The following is a 19,728-nucleotide window of genomic DNA, read 5'->3' as shown; positions in this document are numbered from 1 at the left end:
CCTGTGGCTCTTGGGAGGATTTTGTCAACAAGGCGGTGTGGGCTGTGTCACCACAGACAGAAAATGGGACCCTCCAAACCCAGAACCCTCCCACGGCCCAATCCCAAAACCATCCCATGGCCCAATCCCAAAACCCTCCTGAGGCCAAACCCCAGAACCCTGGTGTGGCCAAAACACAAACCCCTCTGATGGCTGAAATCCAGAACTTTCCTTTGGCCAAAATCCAAAACCTCCCACATCCAAAATCCAAGACCTCTCAGAGCTGAAATCCAGAACATCTCACAGCTGAAATCCAGAACCTTCCTTTGGCCAAAGCCCAGGACCCTCCTACAGCCAGAACCCAGAACACTCCTGTGGCCATACCCCAGAATCTCCCACAGCTGAGCCCCAGAACCCTCTTGGAGCCAAAACCCCAAACCCTCCCATGTCCTAAACCCAAAACCTCCCATGGCTCAGTCCCAGAATTCCCACAGCCGAAACTCAGAACCCTTCTGTGGGCAAAATGCAAAACTCTCCCATGGCTGAAACCCAGAACCTCCAAAATCCTAAACCCAGAACCTCCAGTGTCTGAAACCCATAATCCTTCCATTCTAAACCCAGAACATCCAATGTCCTAAACCCAAAACCTCCCATGGCCAAAACCCAGAACCTCCAATGTCTGAAGCCCAGCACCCTTTGATATCCTAAACCCAAAACCCTTCCATGTCCTAAACCCAGAACTTCCAATGTCCTAAACCCAGAACCTCCAATGTTCTAAACCCAGAACCTCCAATGTCCTAAACCCAGAACCTCTCATATCCCGAACCCAGCCCCTGCCCTCCCGGTGGCCCCAGGGAGCGGCTCCTCGGGCGCGGGCAGAGCCGGGCTCCCGGTGGCAGGGCCACCATCCCTCGTCCGCGGGGCCCTCGTCCTTCCTGCGGTGGCAGCGGAGGCGACAGGAAGGCGGGCGGCGGCAGGAAGCGGTGGCCGCGCACGGCCCGGCCCGCGGGACCTTTCATGTCCCTGCCTGACCCAAACCAAGCCACTTTCCAGTCAAAAACATCCTGCGCCAGGGCAGGAGCTGCGGCACAGGCGCGCCCTCGCTGCGGGTGACACCGGCAGTGTCCCCTGGGGGGCTCCAGCGGCTTTCCCTGGAGCCTCTGAAGCCAGCTCACCTCCTGTCACATCCCTCCTGGGCCGGCAGAAGGGGCTTCAGCCGCAAGATCCGGGGGATTTTCCCAGCTCCCAACCAGGGTCTGAGCCTCGGGAACTCCTTGGTGAAAATTCCTTGGTGAAAACTCCTTGAAGAGCTACTAGTGAGGATCTTTCCCAGTGGATTAACAGAATCCCAGAATTGGTTTGGGTTAGAAGGAGCTTGAATCTCCCCCAGTGTCAGCCCTGCCATGGCAGGGACACTCCCCACTGTCCCGGGCTGCTCCAAGCCTGGTCTCGGGCATTTCCAGGGATCCAGGAACAGCCACAGTTTCTCTGGGAATTCCATCCCAGCCCCTCCCCACCCTCCCAGGGAAGAATTCCTTCCCCGTCTCCCATCTGAATCTCTCCTCTTCTCATTTAAACCATCCTCCCTTCACCGCACTCATCCTCTCTCCATCCCTGGGCTGTGCTGGGGCCGCATCCTGCCCGCGGCTCCCGGGGATGTGCAGGGATGGGGAAGGGAATATTGGGCTGGAAAAGCACCGGCACTCCCGGGGGAGGAAAGCACCGGACCAGGGGGAGCAGCAGCGCTGGGGCTGCGGCTGGGGCACCCACGATGGGGCAGGGGGTGCCCGGGTGGGGGCCCCGGCGGGGCTGCTCTGTCCTTGTCCCCTCTCTCTGCCCGTGTCCTCTCCCCTCCAGCCCCGCTCTCTTCATTCCTGTCCCTTCCCTGACCCAGTTCTGCCAGGCGGCTTCCCTGGGATCACAGGCAGCTCCGGGGCTGGGAAGAGCCGCCTTTCCCTGCTCCTTCCCCGCAGCGGCAGCACCGGGAAAATCTTCCAGTGGCTGCTGCGCCACAGAACCGACCCCGACCCTTCTGTTTTCCCTCTGGTTTTAGGGTGGAAATCCCAATTCGCTGGCTCAGTGTCCTCTGCTCCTCTGGGACTGAGGATTCCCCGTGGCTCTGCTCCATCCTCCGTCCGGAGCTGCCGGGGGATTCACACGGGTTCCTTGGGCCCCGGGAATTGGCAGCTGGAGCAGGGATGTGGGTTCCTTCTCCCCGGTGGGTGCTGCTCCCCCTCCCCGGTGGCCCCAGGTCACTTCCAGCGACTCCCAGCAGCTCCTGGGGTGTGTGGGGTGGATGGTGAGGGACCCCAGCTCAGGGTCTGCACGTTCCTGGGACACGGATTCACAGGGATGCACCCGGATCTGTCCCCTCCATGCTGCCACCATTAACCACAGATGTCACCACAGCCCCTGAGTGACAGCTGGCCTTGTCCCCGAGGACACCATTCCCCCCTGAGGCCATGGAGCTGGGATTTCAGGGGGATTTCCACCAGCCCTAAATGCACCCACGGGCCTCAGTCCCAGGGATGAGCAGTGGGAGCAGATCCAGCCCTTCCCGGGTCCCACAGAGCTCCTGCCACTGCCAGGAAACTGCTGACCCACAGGTCACCCTTGTTCACAGGGACTGTGCTGCAGAGAAATAAAATAATAAACCAGCCCTGCTGCTTGTTCCCAGCCCAGCCTGCTCCCCTGGGGCTGGATTTCCGTGTCCTTCCCCCTCCCCGGTCCATGGGAGTTAGGGATGAGCGTGGCTGTTCCCACCTGAACATCCCAGTGATGTGTGACAGGGCCAGAACAAGGGACAGACAGGACAAAGTGGCCTCAAGCGGCACCAGGAGAGGTTTAGGTTGGACATTTGAGGGAATTTCTCCATGGAAAGGCTGGTCAGGCATTGGAAGAGCAGCCCAGGGCAGTGAGGAGTCCCCATCCCTGCAGGGATTTAAAATCCATGTGGATGTGGCACATGGGGACAGCCAGTGGTGGCCTCAGGGGGCTTTTCCAACCTCAGTGGTTCCATATTCTCCTGTCCCTGCTCCACAGCCCCGTGTCCCTCTGCCTGGGACATTCCCAGGTTCTGATCCAGCCACGAGGATCTGCGGTTGCAGGAACCCTTTGGCAGCCGAGGGCGTTTGGGTTCCAGTTCCCCTGGAATTCCCGAGGAGGAGAGACGTGGAGAAACAGGGAGGAGCCGGGGCAGGAGCACAAAGCGGAGGTTTTCTCAGGGCTGGAACGGGGCCCAGGGCTCCCAGCACCGGCAGCTCCCGAGGGAAGGGAGATGGGAAACCCCCCCTGGCTTGGGGACACTGAGGGGACACGGGGGTGGCCGGCAAGGCCAGGGCAGGTTGTGGTCCAGCTGATGGGGTCTAAGGTGGGTTTGGGGGTTTAAATTCTCCCGAATGTCCCTTTTGGGGTGGCACAAGGCGCCCGAAGCCAAGAGTCCCCGAGGTGTCCCTGTCCCCAAGCCCTGCTCCTGCTGCCCGATTTCCTGCTCTGCTGAGGGAGTTTCTGCCACCCTGGTGTGGCACCGTCCCCACCCGTGTCACTGCCCTGCGGGGGACACGGCGACAGCAGAGCTCTGCCCACGGGGCTGCAGGGCGGCACGGCAGAGCACGCGGTGTCTGCACATCTGTCCGGGCCCTGCACATCTGCCCGGGCCCTGCACAGCTGCACAGCTCCATCTGCCGAGCTCCCGGCGCTGCGCAGGGCTCGGGCCGCTCCAGAGCCGGGCATTGCCCCGGGAATGGGGAATGTCCCCTCCGGGGACACGGCGGGGCCGGGCCGGGCCCTGCAGGGCTCACACAGCGCGGGCGGCACAGCTGGAATCCCGCACAGCTGGATCCCCCACCGCTGGAGGCAGAGGCTCCAGGGCTGCGCTGGAGACTCCTCTGCCTTTGCTGCCCCAGATGTTTCCCCCTCGCTGCTCCTTTTTCAGTTCATTTCAAGAAGAATTCAATAATTAATTCAGAATTCAACACCCTTCATTAGCAGACGGGCCCGAAGGTGATCAGGACGATTCCCAAAACCACCTCGGATTTGAACGGAAGACTCCACTGAACTGTGGCAGGGCAGAATTTGTTCCTCGGGGTTTCTTTACACAGCTGCGATATTTTTTTTAGCTGAAGGAGGCCGAAGCTCCGCTCCAGCCCCAGGAATAAACCCCGAGGGAACGGGCGGGGCCGGGGGATGAGCCTGGCTCGGGGCCACGGGGGATGGACCCATCCCCATCCTACAGCACGTTCCAGGGATCAAACCCCAAAGGGGCTCGATCATATTCCGTGGTGTGAGATGGGAGTGTGCCTGCAGCCCCCCAAACCTGCACCACCACTCTGCCAGCGTTCCTGGACACCTTTTTCCCAAAAAAAGAGTAAAGATTAATTAATTGTCAATATTCTGGAGCATCCTGGGGCAGCTGCAGCTCGTCCCCATGGAGGGGTGGTGCTGATTACCCTAATTAGCGCCGGGTTATCAGGGTCGGGGCCGGGCTCAGGGGTTGATCCTGGAGCAGAGCGAGGTGAGTTCCCTTGTGGGGTGTGCAGGGATGTCCCTTTGGGGTTTGGGGGCTGCTGGCTGTCCCTGGGTGCGGTTGCAATGGGATTTTTGGGATTGGAGCAGCTCCCAGGAGGGTGTGGGACCCTCCCTTTGTGCCCCTGGCCACAGCCCGGTGTCACCGCCGCCTCCGGGCAATCCCTGCAAAGAGGCAGCGCTGGTTCTGGAGGGGTTCAATCCCTCCCGGGTGTCCCCTTGGTGTCCCCAGCACCTCTGGGGACCCCCGGCTGCTCCCTGGCAGGGCTCCCTGCCAGCTTTGGTGGCCCTGAGCAGAGCCGCTGGCACACGGGTGGTGCCACCTCCGTGTCCCTTGTCCCGCCGGCTGCTCGGCCCCACAACCGCTCGGTTTAGGGCATTCCTGCCCCGGGCCAGCCCCTCTGTGACACCGGTGACACCCCGCCGCTGTCCCCAGGGGGTGGCTCTCTCCAGGGCTGGGTGGGGCTCCTCTGGCATTTCGGGGCTTTGGGGGCTGCAGGGGATTTTCAGAGCCCCTCTGGGGGGACAGGGGGGGTTTTAGGGCCGCAGCTGCCATCCCGAAGGGAGCTCCTCCCGTGCTGGGATGTGCCTGGGCCAGGGAGCGTGTCCATGCGAAATTCCCTTTTTCCCGGCGCTGCTCTCCAGCCCCATCCTGCTCTCCTCCTCTCCGGGCTGGGAGCTCATTCCCTCCTGTCCTCCCGGGGTGGAAGTGGCTCCGTGTGCCTGGGAATGCCCAGGATTCCTGGAGCACGAGGGAAGGGAGTTGTGGAGCGGCTCCAGCCCTGAGGAAAACCCTGGGATGAGCTGGGGGCTGACAGGGGCTGTTCCTATGGATTCTGCACCTCTGGGATGAGCTGGGGCTGCTCCCGTGGGCTCTCCATTCCCGGGATGAGCTGGATTAGCTGGATTCCTGGGATTAGTGTTTTCCCATGGATTCTCCATTCCCGGGATGAGCTGGGATTCTCTGGATGCTCATGAAACGCTCAGGTTGCCCAAAGCCCAACGTGGGGCTGCCCCAGGAGTGTTTGGGGTCAGCCTCTTGGGGTTCAGGGGGTGGCACCTGGGAGTCCCGATGGTGCCTTTGGGTTTTCAGGACCTGGGCGATGGATTGATCCCCTCTGTGCCCTCCTGAGCCCTTTCCTGGGGGTTCTCCCCTCTCCCAGCCTCCTTCCCTGCTAGGGCAGAGCCTCTGAGGAAGGAATGCTGTGAATTGGCTCCAGGGAGAGCTCCGAGCCCCTGGCAGGGCCTGGAGGGGCTCCAGGAGAGCTGCAGAGGGACTGGAGACAAGGGATGGAGGGACAGGACACAGGGAATGGCTGTAAGCTGGAAAAGTGGAGATTTGGGTAGATATTGAGAAGGAATTCCTGGCTGGGAGGATGGGGAAGGGCTGGAACAGAATTCCCAGAGCAGCTGTGGTTGTCCTGGATCCCTGGCAGTGCCCAAGGCCAGGCTGGATGAGGTTGGAGCAGCCTGGGACAGTGGGAGCTGTCCCTGCCCGTGTCTCCTATAACCCAAATTTTATAGGGAAAGAGGCAAAAAAGCCGAATTTCCCAGGAAAATCCATCCTGCCGTGCCCAGGGCTGTGGGAACCCCTGGACAGTGACAGCTCCAGCCTCTCCCACCTCACTCCCGGCGGGATCAGCTCAGGGCTCAGCCCAGCTCCATGCACCTTTAATTCCAGCCCCTGCCAAGGGCCGTGGGGCGATAGCAACAACCCCCGGCTGCTCCTAACGCCGGGGATTTGCCACGTCGTGCCCCAGGCTGAGGATTGGGGTTTTATTTAGCAAATCCCAGAGCTGCTGCAGCGGGGCCGGGCTCCTCCGCTGTCACATGGAGCTGAGGCTGACTCTGCCGGGGATGACTAATGCTCGCCGTGACTCATTCCCTGCCTCTTTTATTGGGATTTGGGGGTTTTTTTCTCTTTTTTTTTTTTTAAATCTCCAGGCCCTGCTGGTCTCTCGCTGGCAGCTCCTGGCTCCTCTCCTTGGGGAGATTTCCAGCGCTTTTGGTGGGGATCGTCCTCGTGGTCTCCTTGGGGAGGGGTTTGGCAGTCAGACGGTGGATTCCAGAATTTTGGAAGGATGGGGTTTGGTGGCAGCTGCCCTCTGCAGGGACATGGGAATGCTCCAGCAGGGACCAGGCTCTCCTTTTCCACCTGTTTTTTTGGGCAAAGCTCGCTCCAGGAGCAGCTCCGTGGGCTCATTTTGGCCACAGGAAGGGCAGGTTTGGTCTGGCCCCGTGGCAGGAGAAGTTTCACAGGGCTGAGATTTCCCTGGATGGATCCAGGGATGATCCCACGGCTCCAGGGAAAGCTGGAGCAGCAGCCAGAGGATTCCCAGGTGGGATTTGGGGGAGGCCGCCCAAACCCGGTGCTGAAACAGGGGAATTTGGTGAAAAGGGTCTTTTTTGATGCATATCCTGGCCTGGGAAGGGATTGGCAGGGATCTCCTGGCTCTCCTTGCTTGGCTAAGGAATCTCAGCCCTCTGGAGCTGTGGGAAGGGGGCACTGGCTCTGCCCTGGGTGGATCCCACTGGATTTGGGATCACAGATCCCCAGATTTAGGTTTGGAGGGACCTTAAAGCTCACCCCAATCCAGCCCTGTCCACCTTCCCTTAGGATTGCTCCAGACCCTGTTCCCTGGGAAGTTTTTTTGGGGGGGGATTTGTGTTATTTTGGCGTGTCCAGGAGGAATTTGGACAGGGAAGTTTCCTGTCCATCCCCGGGACAATCCAGCCTGGCTCCTGGGGGTGTTTTAGGGCCGGGTTTGGGGACAGTGGAACAACAATCCAGGGGTTGTGCTCAGCCTGGGATTACAACAGGAATTCCTCTGGGCTCCTGTGCTGGAATGGGGACTGGTCACAGGAGCTCCCGGCAGGGATTAGAGGAACCATCTGCTCCATAATCCCGTCCCTGGGGCTGCTGTTGTGGCATTTCCCACCAGCTGGGACGGGACAGGGCTGTGCTGGACGCAGGGACCTCGCTGGGCTCCTGTCCCCTCACTCATTTAGCCACACCCTTGGAGGTGCTTGGCTTCTGGATTAATTTTTAACATTTTAAATTTTTTTTTTAATTAATTTTTTGGTTGGTGGGGTTTTTTTTGGGGGGGGGGTGGGTTTTTCGGTTAGTTTTGTTTTGAGGTTATTTTGGGGGAGTATTTTTGTTTTGTTTTGCGGTTATTTTGGGGGGATATTTTTGTTTTGGTTTTGTGGGTTTTTTTGTGGTTTGTTTTGGGGGGGGTTTTTTGGGGGGGGGGTTTGGGGTTTTTGGGGTTTTTTGGGGTTGGTTTTTTTTTTTTTTTTTTTTTTTGGTTTGTTTTTTGGTTGTGGTTTTTTTTTGGTTTTTTTTTGGTTTTTTTTTTTTTTTTTTCCCTAGAGAAATTGTATTTTAACGGGGGAAAAATAATTGATTTTCATTCATGAAAAAACTGCAAAAAAAATTCTTTTTAATGGGAAAAGCGATGTGTGTGGGCATTGCTCCCCGCGCGGGGAGAAACCCTGACAAGCCCCTGGGGCTGATCCTAAAGATGCTGATGCGGGGTGAGCGGTAGAAGGGAAGGTTTCCATCCCCGCTCGGCGGTCACGTTGGAAAGCCACTTTGGGACTCGCGGCTTGTCCCCAAGTCGCCGGGACAGAGGCGGCTCCTCCACGGACAGCGGTGCCTGTCCCGGGTTGTCCGGGAGCGGTTTGGGATGAGGAGCCCGGCCGGGATAGGCTCCAGGAGGATCCCGGGGGGATGGAGCGCGTTTTCTGCCAGGGAAAACCAAAACTTCAGCCGGGCTTCAGGAGCTGGTTACCGCCGATTTTTGCCAGGGGTGGTTTTAAATCCCGAATTTCCTTGGTTAAGGCAGGAGAGATCCCGGTAATCGGGGCTGAGCTTGGCCTCGGCAGCGGTGACAGCTCTGGGGACAGTTGGGAAAATCCCCCCGGGGGCTCTTCCAGGGCACAGGGACGGGACACGGGGCGGGGTGGCATCGCGAGGGGACACGGGGCAGGGTGACAAGATGGGGACACAGGGCAAGGTGGCATCGCGGTGGGGACCCAGAGTGGCATCACGGGGGACACAGGGCAAGGTGGCATCGCGGTGGGGACCCAGAGTGGCATCACGGGGGACACAGGGCAGGGTGGCATCCCGGTGGGGACATAAAGCAGGGTGACACGGTGGGGACACAGGATGGCATCGCCGTGGGGACACAGAGCGGGGTGGCATCACAGGGTAGGGACATAGAGCAGGGTGGCATAGCGAGGGGACACGGGGCAGGGTGGCATCACGGGGACAGCCCAGCCCGGCCTCGGCGCTCGCAGCCCCCCCGCCCTCGCTGCCTCCCCGGCCTCTTTTGTTCCTCGCTCCGCTTTCCCTTCATGCGAGATTAATTCCCGGGCGCTGTCAGAAGCAGTCGGGGAGAAGAAATTTTTGATGGTTGTTTTTTTTTTTTTTTTTTTTTTCCTCCCTCATCCTCGTGTCGGGGCTCATTGGTGGCGCCGTGACGTCAGGGATGGATTTGTCCCCGCGATGGCTGCGGGAGAGGCGCCCGGGAGGGCCCGGCTCCATCCCCGCGCTGCGCTGCCTCCTCCAGCCGGCCTGCAGCCCTTTTTAAATCATTATTCTTATTCTTTTTCTCGCCGATTCTCGGCCCCGCACGCTCCCTAATCTGACAGCGGCCGGGAATTAGCGGCGCTGGCCGCAATAGGATTAAGGGAGGGGGAAGTGCGTCACCAGGTGGGACAGCAGGTTTGGGCTTTGGGGACAGCGGCCACGCTGGGGAGGGTGGGGAAAAAAAAATAAATAAAATCGGAGGTTTAGGGGAGAAAAAAAAAATGGGGGGGAAGGAAAAATCTGGGAAGTAGGTTGGAGCGTTCCCGGGGGTGTGTCGGCAGCGAGCGCGCATGTGAGGGGCGGGAGGCACCGAGCCCGCCTCGTCCTCCCTTTCTCCGAGCATCCTCCGCGATGCCAGCCTGGAGGTGATACAGGCACGGCGGCATCCACGGCCTGCCAACCGCGGCCTTCCTCCTCATCATCCTCCTCCTCTCCTCCTCGTCCTCGCCCTCTGGGCAGCGGCGCTGAGCGAGCCCCGCGTTCTCCCGTCTGCTTTTTCCAGGCTCCTGGTGAAGTGAGGAATGCGATTGTGCCACCATGATGGAAGGTAGGTGATGATTTTCCGCTCGGGAAAAGGAGGAGGCGCTGAGCCCCTTTCCTGGGCTGCGGGGAGAGGGTTGGAGCTTTTCCGAAATCAAATGATAATAATGGTGTAATTATTATTATTAATAATAATAATAATTCGGTGGGCTGCTCCCCTCCCCCTAATCCCCAGCAATCCGAGGCTGTGCCGAGGGTGGTGATATAATATCCAGCCCATCAGGTTCTTTGCAGTTCCAGCCCTGTGTAGGCAGCTCGGGGCTGGGCGAATTCCCGGTTTTCCAGGGGAGCTGCCGCGTTCCTCCGAACCCGGAGCCGCCTGGAGCCGGGAGGGTTTGGATCCTGGAATTGGGATTTTTTTCTTCTCTCCCGGAGGATGGAGCTGAGGGTGTGCAGCTGTCCGATGGGATCGGGTGGTTTTTTTTTTTCCCTGGATGGATGAGCATCACTGCAGTGGGGAAAACGAGGGAATTGGAACTTGAGATGATTTTTAAAAAATTTTTATTTTATTTTTTTTTCTTGCCGTGTGGTGGAGATGCAGCTCTGGGGGAGGAGGAGGAGATGTCGGATTGGGGTTTCTTGGCATTAAAAAAAAAAAAAGGGAATGAGGAGGGAAACAGGATGCTTCAGGGAGCCCTGTCTGATGCTGTGTGGGAAAAGCCTCTGGGCATGACAGGAATTTTATCCTCTGTCGTCTGTCTCGGCCGTATGTAAAGCTCTCCTTCATTATTTATCATTTTAATTCCTCCCGGAGCAGGGTGCAGGCAAAGGATGTCTGCGATTTAATGATATTTTAGTAGCACGGATCCTCCAGGGCCGACGAGAACAAAATATCTTGAATTTTGAGAGGGGGGGGGAATTTCTGGCCCGTTGGTGGCAGCAGCAGCAGGGCCTGGTTTGGTGGAGCCACTTCCAAGGCAAGGATTTTCTTGGGATGACAGGCAGAAATTGGGATGTTTCTTGGGTTGTCCCTGAATTTTGGAGCTGCTCCTTGCCCGGATTTACCTGGGATTTGTGGGATTTGGATGAGTTTCAGAGATTTCCCTGCTCTGGGGTGTTCAGGTGTCGTCGTGGGGACACACGGAATGGCTTCTCCCAGGGATTCTTTGGGATGCTTTGGTGCGAGGGAAATGAGTTGTGTTGTCTTTTCGATGCTGGGAAAAGCTTTCCCTGGTGCTGAGGAGAGTCACAAGCAGGAGAGGTTTTAATTTTAGCCCGTGACATCAAACCCATCCCACGACAGGAGCAGGTCATGGCAGGGGAAATGCCATTAAAAACCCAGCTTCACCCAAAATTCCAAGCTTTACTCAGGAATTGGCATGGATTAATTAAAGTTGTCTTGTTGTAGGCCTTGGTTTGAGTCATTGGTTCAGTTTTGAGGCTGTTTGAGGGGAGTGAATCGGGTTTTTGAGGCTGATTTGGGGTTTTTTTTGGAGGGGTTGGTTTTATTCCTGGAGGATTTTGGCCTGGCAGGAGCTTTGGTCACATCCCCACACTGGGGATGGATCCAGGGCATTGGGATCTGGCAGAGGTGGAATCACCTTCCATGACCCAGTCATGCATGGAAAAATAAAATTAAATACTCATCATAAAAAGGGAATTATTAAACAGCTTGAAACGTTCCCCAAGCGGCTGAACAAACCTAGAACAGGAGTTGGAAAATGAGAAATAATTCCTGGTTGGTTTTTTGGGGTTTTTTTTGGTTTCTTGAGTTTTGCAATAGTTTTGGAAATTGGTTTGTGGGAGAGTGGATCTTCAATCTGAAACCCTTGCAGGGGGGATTTATTGGATATTAATATAATTAATTCAACGGTTTTTAAGAAGCTTGGCTTAACTGGAGCTGAAACTTCTAAACCTGGGCAGAACACCGAGAGCTCCTGGCAGTGAACACCTTGGAGGGGTTTAATTATTCCTGCAATTAATGATTGAAGTCATTTTTGAGTGCTGAAGCGTTGGACACGGGGCTGGAAGTGGAGGCAGGACCTGAGGCCAGCAGGATGGAGGTGGCTCATGAATTCTTTCTGAATCCTTTTCCTTGAGGGAAAAAAGAGAATTCTCCTCGCTGGGAATGGCGCAGGATGAGCGATTTTTGCTGGATATGGACGTTATGTTCAATACATGGAATATTTTTTTTTTTCATTCTTCTGGGAGAAAACTGTTTCTTTTTGTCTAAAAATCCCCAAGAGACTGAATTTTGGGAGATGTTTCCAGAGGCCAGACCCTGCTGGAGGAGGCTGGAGGTGTCACAGGTGTCTCCAGCAGTGGAAATTCCTCCAGCCTCACGCAGGGGCAGGATGAGGGGCTCCAGGAACATCCTCCGTGGATTTGTTGTTCTTGGCTTGGCTGAGCAGGGTCAGGATGGGGATTTCACCCCTCCAGGTGTGAGCTGAGAGGGGTTTGGCCTTTCCCTGGGATTGGGAAAGGCTCAGGAACACCCCGGGCACGTGGTGGGGGTGAATATCCGGGCACAAAACGGGTTTGTCTCCTTTTGGGATCCTCTCCTGGATCTCCAGGGCGTCGGGAGGGTTTAATGAACTTTAGGAATCGCTGCTCGGGGTGGAGCTCCGGGATTTTGGTTCCTGTGGCAAAGGTGATCCCTGTTTTCCCTGGAGCTGCTCCTCCAAACCCCCCAAAAAAGGAGGAGAAGTTTTCCCAGAGTGGGGATTTCTCTGGATCTCTTCAAGCTGGGAAGTTTGGTCACTCAGGGAATTCCCGTGGGAATGTTGTGTGCAGCCAGGGCTGGTGGAAGGAATCCAAGCCCACGGCAGGGGTGGGATGAGATGGGATTGAAACCAACCCAAACCAGTCTGGGATTCCCTGGTCACAGCCAAGCCTGGAAAAAATTTTCTGGGATTATCTTTTAGTCCTTGTGGTCTCTGGTTTTTTGGAATGCTGGGCCCAGAGGGGTCAATGGCACATCCAAAAAAAATCCCCTTTGCTGGTTGAAAATGGACTTGATTTTATTTTCAGGTGGTCTTGTCTCAGGACATTTCACCTGAGTGTGCTCAGTGTCGTTCACAGGACTCAGCAAGGAGATCATCTGGGGAATTTTGGGATTTGAGGAGGCGAATTTTGGGGGGGTTTGGGATTTGAGGAGGCGAATTTTGGGGGGTTTGGGATTTGAGGAGGCGAATTTTGGGGGGTTGGGCTTTGAGGAGGCAGATTTTGGGGGAATTTGGGATTTGAGGAGGAGAATTTTGGGGGAATTTGGGATTTGAGGAGGAGAATTTTGGGGGAATTTGGGATTTGAGGAGGAGAATTTTGGGGGAATTTGGGCTTTGAGGATGCAAATTTTGGGGGTTTTCTTTGAGGAGGAGGATTTGGGGAATTTGGGATTTGAGGAGACAAATTGGGGGTTGGGATTTGAGGAGAAGGATTGGGAGGTTTTGGGATTTGAGGAGGTGAATTTGGGGTTTTCTTTGAGAGAGCCACCAGCAGGTTTGATGGAAACATGATAAATTCAGGCATGAGTGGAAAACCATCCCAGAAAATGCCCAGAACCCGGGATCAAGACCTGGATTTCCCAGTGTTTGGTCAGAAATCCACGGCTGAGCTCAGATCCAAGGAGAACCAGGGCTTGGGAGGGCTTTGCCTTCTGAGATGGATTTTTCCAGACCTGCTGGAATTTTCTGCAGAACTGGGAAGGAAACAACTTTTTTAGGATGTAGATTTTTTTTTTTCCCCTCTCCCTCTTTTCCATGCCCAGCCCAGGAAATGCTGAGCCTTGATCCAGGGATTTGGCTCTTCAGGATGGGCTGAGGGTTGTGGATTTCCCACCACTCTCAAGACCAAAAGGATTTTTGGGGATGTTTTGGGGGGAAATTTTGTGTAAATGAGGACTTGGAAGTGAAAAGTTTGGAAGAGAAGTGGGGGAAAAAAGCTCTGGAGCTCTTGGGTTTTGTGGTTAAAAAAAAAATTTAAAAAAGTCAAAATCTGGAGGGAAAGTAAAACCAAAAACAAAAAGGCAAAACCTAAAGAAAAAAAGCAAAACTCCTCCTTGGGATGAGCCCAGTTTAAAAGGTGCCCTTGGGCATCTGGAGCTGGTGCTCAAACGCAGGAATTTGGGTTTTCCTGCCAAGGCAGGAATTTCCAGAGTGATTCATCAGCCTCACTCGTGTTTTCAGGATTTGGGGGGAGAAAAAAAATTCCAGGTGAAGTCAGGTGCTGCTCACCTTGAACCTCCCCCAGGGTGGAGTTTTAGCTGTTAAAATTGTGGATTTGGGGTGGAAATCCTGCCCTAAATGTTGGTGTTGAGCCCTCAGAGCTGTTGGAGGTGGAAAATGGGATTTATCCAGAGTTTGTGGGAGGAACCTCAACACAATTTTGGGGTTGGAGAGGAGGAATAGGAAGGAAAATGAGATTTATCCAGAGTTTGTGGCAGGAATCAGAATCCAACATTGGGATTGGAGGAATATGAGGGAAAACGGGATTTTCCCAGGGATTGTGACAGGAATCCCAATCCCATATTGGAAGAGGAGGAATATGAAGGGAAATGGGATTTATCCAGGATCTGTGGTGGGAATCCTGACCCAATGTTGGGAGAGGAGGAATATGAGGGAAAATGGGAATTACTCAGAATTTGTGGCAGGAATACTACCCCAATTTTGGGGTTGGAGAGGAAAAACATGAAGGGAAATGGGATTTATCCAGAATTTGTGGCAGGAATTCCAACCCAATTTTGAGATTATAGAGAAGGAATGTGAAGGAAAATGGGATTTACCCAGAATTTGTGGCAGGAATCCCAACCCAATTTTGGAGTTGGAGAGGAAGAACACGCAGGAAGGCTTGGGCAGGAGGGGGATGCAGAGCTCCTCCCCAAAACCCTGGAAAATGCTGGGATGCTCCAAACCCATCAGTGACGACCCATCTGCCTTGGCAGGGAAGGCATTTCCCTCATCCCCATTCCCCCTTTTTTCCCTAAACTCATTTCCTCAACCCCAAACCACGCGCATCATCCTTTCCTTTTTTTTTTTTTTTTTTTTTTTTTTTTTCTCCCCAAAACTGGGAGGGAAAAAAAAAAATCCCCCCAAATTAAAAAAACCCCTCCTCCTTGAGTGCGCTGCAGGTGGGTTTTTGGGGCAGGAGCTTTTCCCGGGAGCACAAAGGGTGGCCCTGTTGGCTGTGCCAGCCATTGAGGAGCTCAGCTCTTTGTGTGCGCACCCCAAAGTCCCCCGCAGCAGGAGCCTCTTCCCTCGGCCACTTCCGAAGGGTTTTTTTCTTTTTTGCTCTGCCCGTGCCAATGAAAGAGGAGGAGAGGGGCTGGAAATGCTTCCAGCTGCTGGCTTTTTGTCCTGAAAGCCTCAAAAAATGGATTGGTTTTTAGGTTTAATTTGGTGATAGGGGTTGGGGAGGGTTAAAATTTTAATTTTTTTCCCTTTTTAAATTTAGGGTTTTTTTCCCTTTTTAATGGTGTTCTTTTCCAGTTTTTAATGTTTTTTTAAATTTTTTTTCTTTTTAATTTTTTAATGTTTTTTCCCTTTTAATGTTATGATTTTTCTTCTTTTTAGCATTAGGTTTTTTTTTTTTTTTCCTCCTTTTTAGTGTTGGAGGGTTTTTTTCCTTTTTAGTATTGGAGGTGGTTTTTTTCCCCCTTTTTGGTGTTGGGTTTTCTTTTTTCCCCCTTTTTGGTGTTGTGGTTTTTTTTTTTTCCCCCCCCCCTTTTTGGTGTTGTGGTTTTTTTTTTTTTTTTTTCCCCCCTTTTTTGTTTTTTTTTTTTTTTTTTTTTCCCCCCTTTTTGGTGTTGTGTTTTTTTTTTTTTTTCCTTTTTAATGTTTTGGGTTTTTTCTCCCTTTTTAATGTTTCCCTTTTGATTTTAACTTTTTTCCATTTGATTTTAATTTTTTCCATTTAAAGTTTTTTTTTTTGCCTTTTTTTTTTTTTTTTTTTTTTTTCTTTCCCAATTTTAATTCCTGGGGCCAGAAATTTTGGGGGTTATCTTGTAGGAATTCCTGCCCTTTCTCCTAGAAACATCTCCTCCCCTGTAGAGGAAATTTCGATGTGGGATTGGGAAAGAGGAATTCCCAGCACATTTACACTGGGATATCCTGGGAATATTCTGCAGCTGGAATCTTGTCCCTGGGACCTGAGTGATTTGAGCTGAGCTCTGCCCACGGAGTGATTTGGGGTTTTTTTTAATACCTGGCTGTATTTAGGTTGGATTTTTGGGAATATTTCACCATGGAAAGGGTTTTCCAGCCCTGGCATGTGCTGGATCCCCATTCCTGGGGGGATTTCACGGCCCTGTGGATGTGCCACATGTGGGGACAGGGGACAGTGGTGGCCTTGGCTGTGCTGGATTTGATCTTGGGGAGCCTTTTCCAGCCTTAAAATTCCATGATTCCAAACCAACCCTCACTGTGCACGGAGCAGGATTTCACTCCAGGGCTCGGGAATTCTCCAATCTCCTTGAATCTTTGGGGAGGTGGCAAAGAGAGGGACGTCCTGGGAGCCCAAATCCCACTGGGAATGTGGGGCTGGATCCTGCTCTGGGACAGGGGGACACAACCCCAAGGTTGGGGTGACCCCAGAACCTCCTGGGATCCTTCCCACCCGGAATGGGAGTGGGAGAAAGGGTTTGGGTGTGAATTCAGCCCCCCTTGGGAGGAGTTCAGCTCATCAGAGGCTGGATTTGGGATCAGCCGTGGGATTTTGGATCACCACTGCAGGGAGATCCTTCAGTCCCATATTCCCATTCAGTCACTCCTTCAGTGCCTCTTTCTACTGAAATGTCTGAGTTTATTTGTGGGGTTTTAACAAAACCCAAACCCAGGGTTGTTGCTGCTCACTTTGATTTTTCAGGGATTTCCTTTCCTCAGGGCCACAGGCAAAGTGCCAACAGTGTCCTGCTCTGGCAGAGAGTGATGGAACATCCCTTTTTCCTCTTGTTTTTATTTTTTTTTTTTTCTTGAGGGGGGTGGGTTGTGGTTTTTGTTGTTTGGGATTTTTTTGTTTGAGTTGTTTTGGGGTGGGTTTTTTTTGTTTGTTTTTGTTGGAGTTTTTTGTTTGGGGTTTTTTGGGGTGGTTTTTTCATTTTTGTTTTTGTTGGGGTTTTTTGTTTGGGGTTTTTTGGGGTGTTTTTGTTTGTTGTTGTTGTTGGTTTGGGGTTTTTTTTGTGGTCTTTGTTTTGGTTTTTGGGGTTAGGTTTTTGTTGTTGTTGTTTTTTTTTTTTACTTTCTAACAGGGAGGAGCTGTTGTAAGCCTGAGGAGGGTTGTAATCCTAAAATCATGGAATTGTTCAGTGGAAGGGACCTTAAAGCTCATCCTATGGGCAGGGACAATTCCACTGTCTCAGGCTGCTCCAACCTGGCCTCGGACACTGCCAGGGGCAGCCACAGCAAATCTGGGAATTCCATCCCAGGGAACAATTCCTGCCCGATCTCCTATTTGGGATGTTGGGAAATCATTCCCTGTCCCTCCGTCCCTTGTCCCCAGTCCCTCTGCAGCTCTCCTGGAGCCCCTCCAGGGGCTCAGAGCTCTCCCTGGAGCTTCTCCTCTCCAGGTGCCCATTCCCAACTGCCCAGATGCTGGATTTGGGGCTGGATCCCGATGGATTTGTGCTCCCAGGGCAGTGCAGGAGCAGCTTTGGGGTGCTGCTGCTCCAGGATCTCGTCCCTGGAGCAGGATCTGGGATGAGACTTGGCAATGAGGGCAGCTGAAATATTAATGCTCTGTTGGAGGGCTCAGGTTGTCCCTGAGCGCTGCTGCGGAGCAGGGGCAGGGGGAAGCCTTTGGAATGTTAGGAAAAGCATTAATTAACTTAATTAATTGGACAAAATTAAAAGCAACGGTGGCTGCAAGGTGGTGACCGGGGCTGGGTTTTTTTTTTGTGCTGCAGAGGGTGAAGAAATGGAGAATTTCGGGGTGTTCAAAGGACCAAAAGTGCCCGTTTTGACACCAAAATGGCCTTGGTGGTGCCCAGGCTGCTGCTGTGGAGGAGGAGGGGAACCTTCTGTAGAACCTTCAGCAGTTGGGGTGTTGATTTAAGGTTTTAACACTGGATTTGGTGTGAGGCTTTTCCCTCAGGGTTTTGGGGTTTGCTCTGCTGTGCTCAGCACAGGCAGGATTGTTCCCCCTTTGGGTCCCCCCATCCCTGGGCTCACCCAAGGGAAATCCAGGAGGAAAATGCAGGTTTGTGTGTGCTGGGCAAAGCAAAAGCTGCTCAAATCCAGCCCTGAAAACACCCCCCGTGCCCCTAAAACTAGAGAAAAACCAAACCTCAGAGTGATTATTTCATTTTCCTCCTCCTTCTTTCCCTGCTCTTGTGTCCATCACAGCCATGGATAAATTTAATCTTTGTGCACAAGTGAAGTAGAATTCATTTCAAGCATTTATTTTTTTACTTCAATCACCACAGGGAGCATCAATACTCTGTCTTTGCTCTTGGAGAGGTGTTTTCCTTGAGAGTTCAATGCTCCCAAGGGAATCATTTTTCCTCCAGGGACCTCCCTCAATTTTTTGGGAGCAGCTGCTCCCTGGGGTTGGTTTGCTCCTAGAATTAAATTTTTGATGCAGAAAACGATGTTGGTCCTTGTTAAGAACGAAACGAGGAAATTTTCTCAGTGTTAAATAGTAAATTGTGGTTCTCAGGTGGAATTGGTACAGGCAGCAGGAAAAAAAGGGGTTTTAGAGGTGGCTAATGCCCTGGATTTGGAGATTTTTGTGTGTGTGTGTTTGAAGTGAGATGAACCAGCAGTGGGTTTGTTCTGGCAGCTCTGGAATCTCCAGTGCAGAGAATTCCACATGGGATTTCCGTGGCTGAAGGCTGTGACCTTTATGAAAAGATCTGGTCAGTTTTTATAAAGCTGAGTCTTGCCAGGACAGTTCTTGGGGTGCTTCTTCAGCCCTAAAACCACCCGAGAGGAGCAGAGGGCGCAAATCCCAACCCTCAGCTCAGTCCCTGTGCCTCTGGATGGGGAATTTTCCTGTGGCAGGGGAGCTCCTGGGGGGGGATCCCAATTCCTGGGGGGGGATCCCAATTCCTGGGGGGGGATCCCAATTCCTGGGGGGATCCCCAATCCTGGGAAATCCCAGCCTTGTCCCACCTCTGAGCTGTGTCCCCTTGTGTCCCCCTTGGGGCAGTCACTGGGATTTTTATGGGTGGGTTTTTTGGGGATCTGCTCCCTCTCCAGAGACAGAGCTCCTCTTTATTCTCCTTTTCCCAAATATCCCTGTTTTCCCCCTGAATCCAGGCAGATGGAACTCTTACATAACCCAGCTGCTGAGCAAATTTCAGATGGAGGTTCTGCTTCAGAGGAGAGCCAAGAGCAGCTCAGTCCTGGGGGTTTGGAGGATGAGGATTTTTCCAGCAGGGAGATAAACGGGGAATATTCCTCTGGTGTTAAAGGACTCACCTTAAACCTTGGAGTGCTGGGGACGGGGAAAAGGCTGGATTTGGGGACACAGAGCCATCCAGGAACGGGGCAGGGTGGGTGAGCCTGTGGGCTTCAGCTGGTTTTTATGGATCCCACAGGCTGGAAAACTTGGGATGGGAGAAGTTCTCCTTGTTTTAAAATCCCCCAAACCATCCTGGAACTCTGCAAAAAGAGAAACCCACTCCTCCTCAGGCTTATGGTGGTGGCTGCTGCTCCTGGGGGCTCTGGAATTCCAGGATATCCCTGCTGGCTCCAGAATCCTCCTGGTCCCAGGAATTGTGCAGATAAAAACCAACCAGGTTCAGGGTTTAAACTGGATTTTTAACACCCAGGAGGATTTTTTTCCTCCTTTCATCAGTGCCCACAAAGAGCAGGGGAAAGGAGGGAGTCGTTAGGGCGGAAATACTGGGAAATAACAACTGGGAAACAAATAATAACTGGGAAATGATAATTGGGAAACAAATATTGAGTGGGAAATATTAACTGGGAAACAATTGACTGGGAAATAAATAATAGCAGGGAAATAAGTAATAGCTGGGAAAGAAATATTGACTGGGAAGCAACTGGGAAAATTAACTGTGAAACAAATATTAAATGAGAAATATTAACTGGGGAACAAATATTAACTGGGAAATATTAACTGTGAGACAACAATTGAGTGGGAAATAATAACTGGGAAAGAAATAATAACTGGGAAATAATAACTGAAATAACTATTGA

The 19,728-nt window shown here is 53.1% G+C and overlaps 1 protein-coding gene across 1 annotated transcript in view; it reads left to right on the top strand.

The window, feature by feature from the left end:
- The first annotated feature begins 9,590 nt into the window (after nucleotides 1-9,590).
- The window catches only part of SGIP1 (SH3GL interacting endocytic adaptor 1), a 48,774-nt gene continuing 38,636 nt past the window's right edge, over nucleotides 9,591-19,728 (top strand). Inside the window, exon 1 of the mRNA XM_066325342.1 lies at nucleotides 9,591-9,644. Coding sequence (XP_066181439.1) covers nucleotides 9,635-9,644 — 10 coding nt within the window. The 5' untranslated portion in view covers nucleotides 9,591-9,634. The remainder of the gene's footprint in view (nucleotides 9,645-19,728) is intronic.

The sequence above is a fragment of the Sylvia atricapilla genome, chromosome 9 (assembly GCF_009819655.1).
Source record: "Sylvia atricapilla isolate bSylAtr1 chromosome 9, bSylAtr1.pri, whole genome shotgun sequence".
Lineage (NCBI taxonomy): Eukaryota > Metazoa > Chordata > Aves > Passeriformes > Sylviidae > Sylvia > Sylvia atricapilla.
This window is presented reverse-complemented; position numbering and strand designations above follow the sequence as displayed.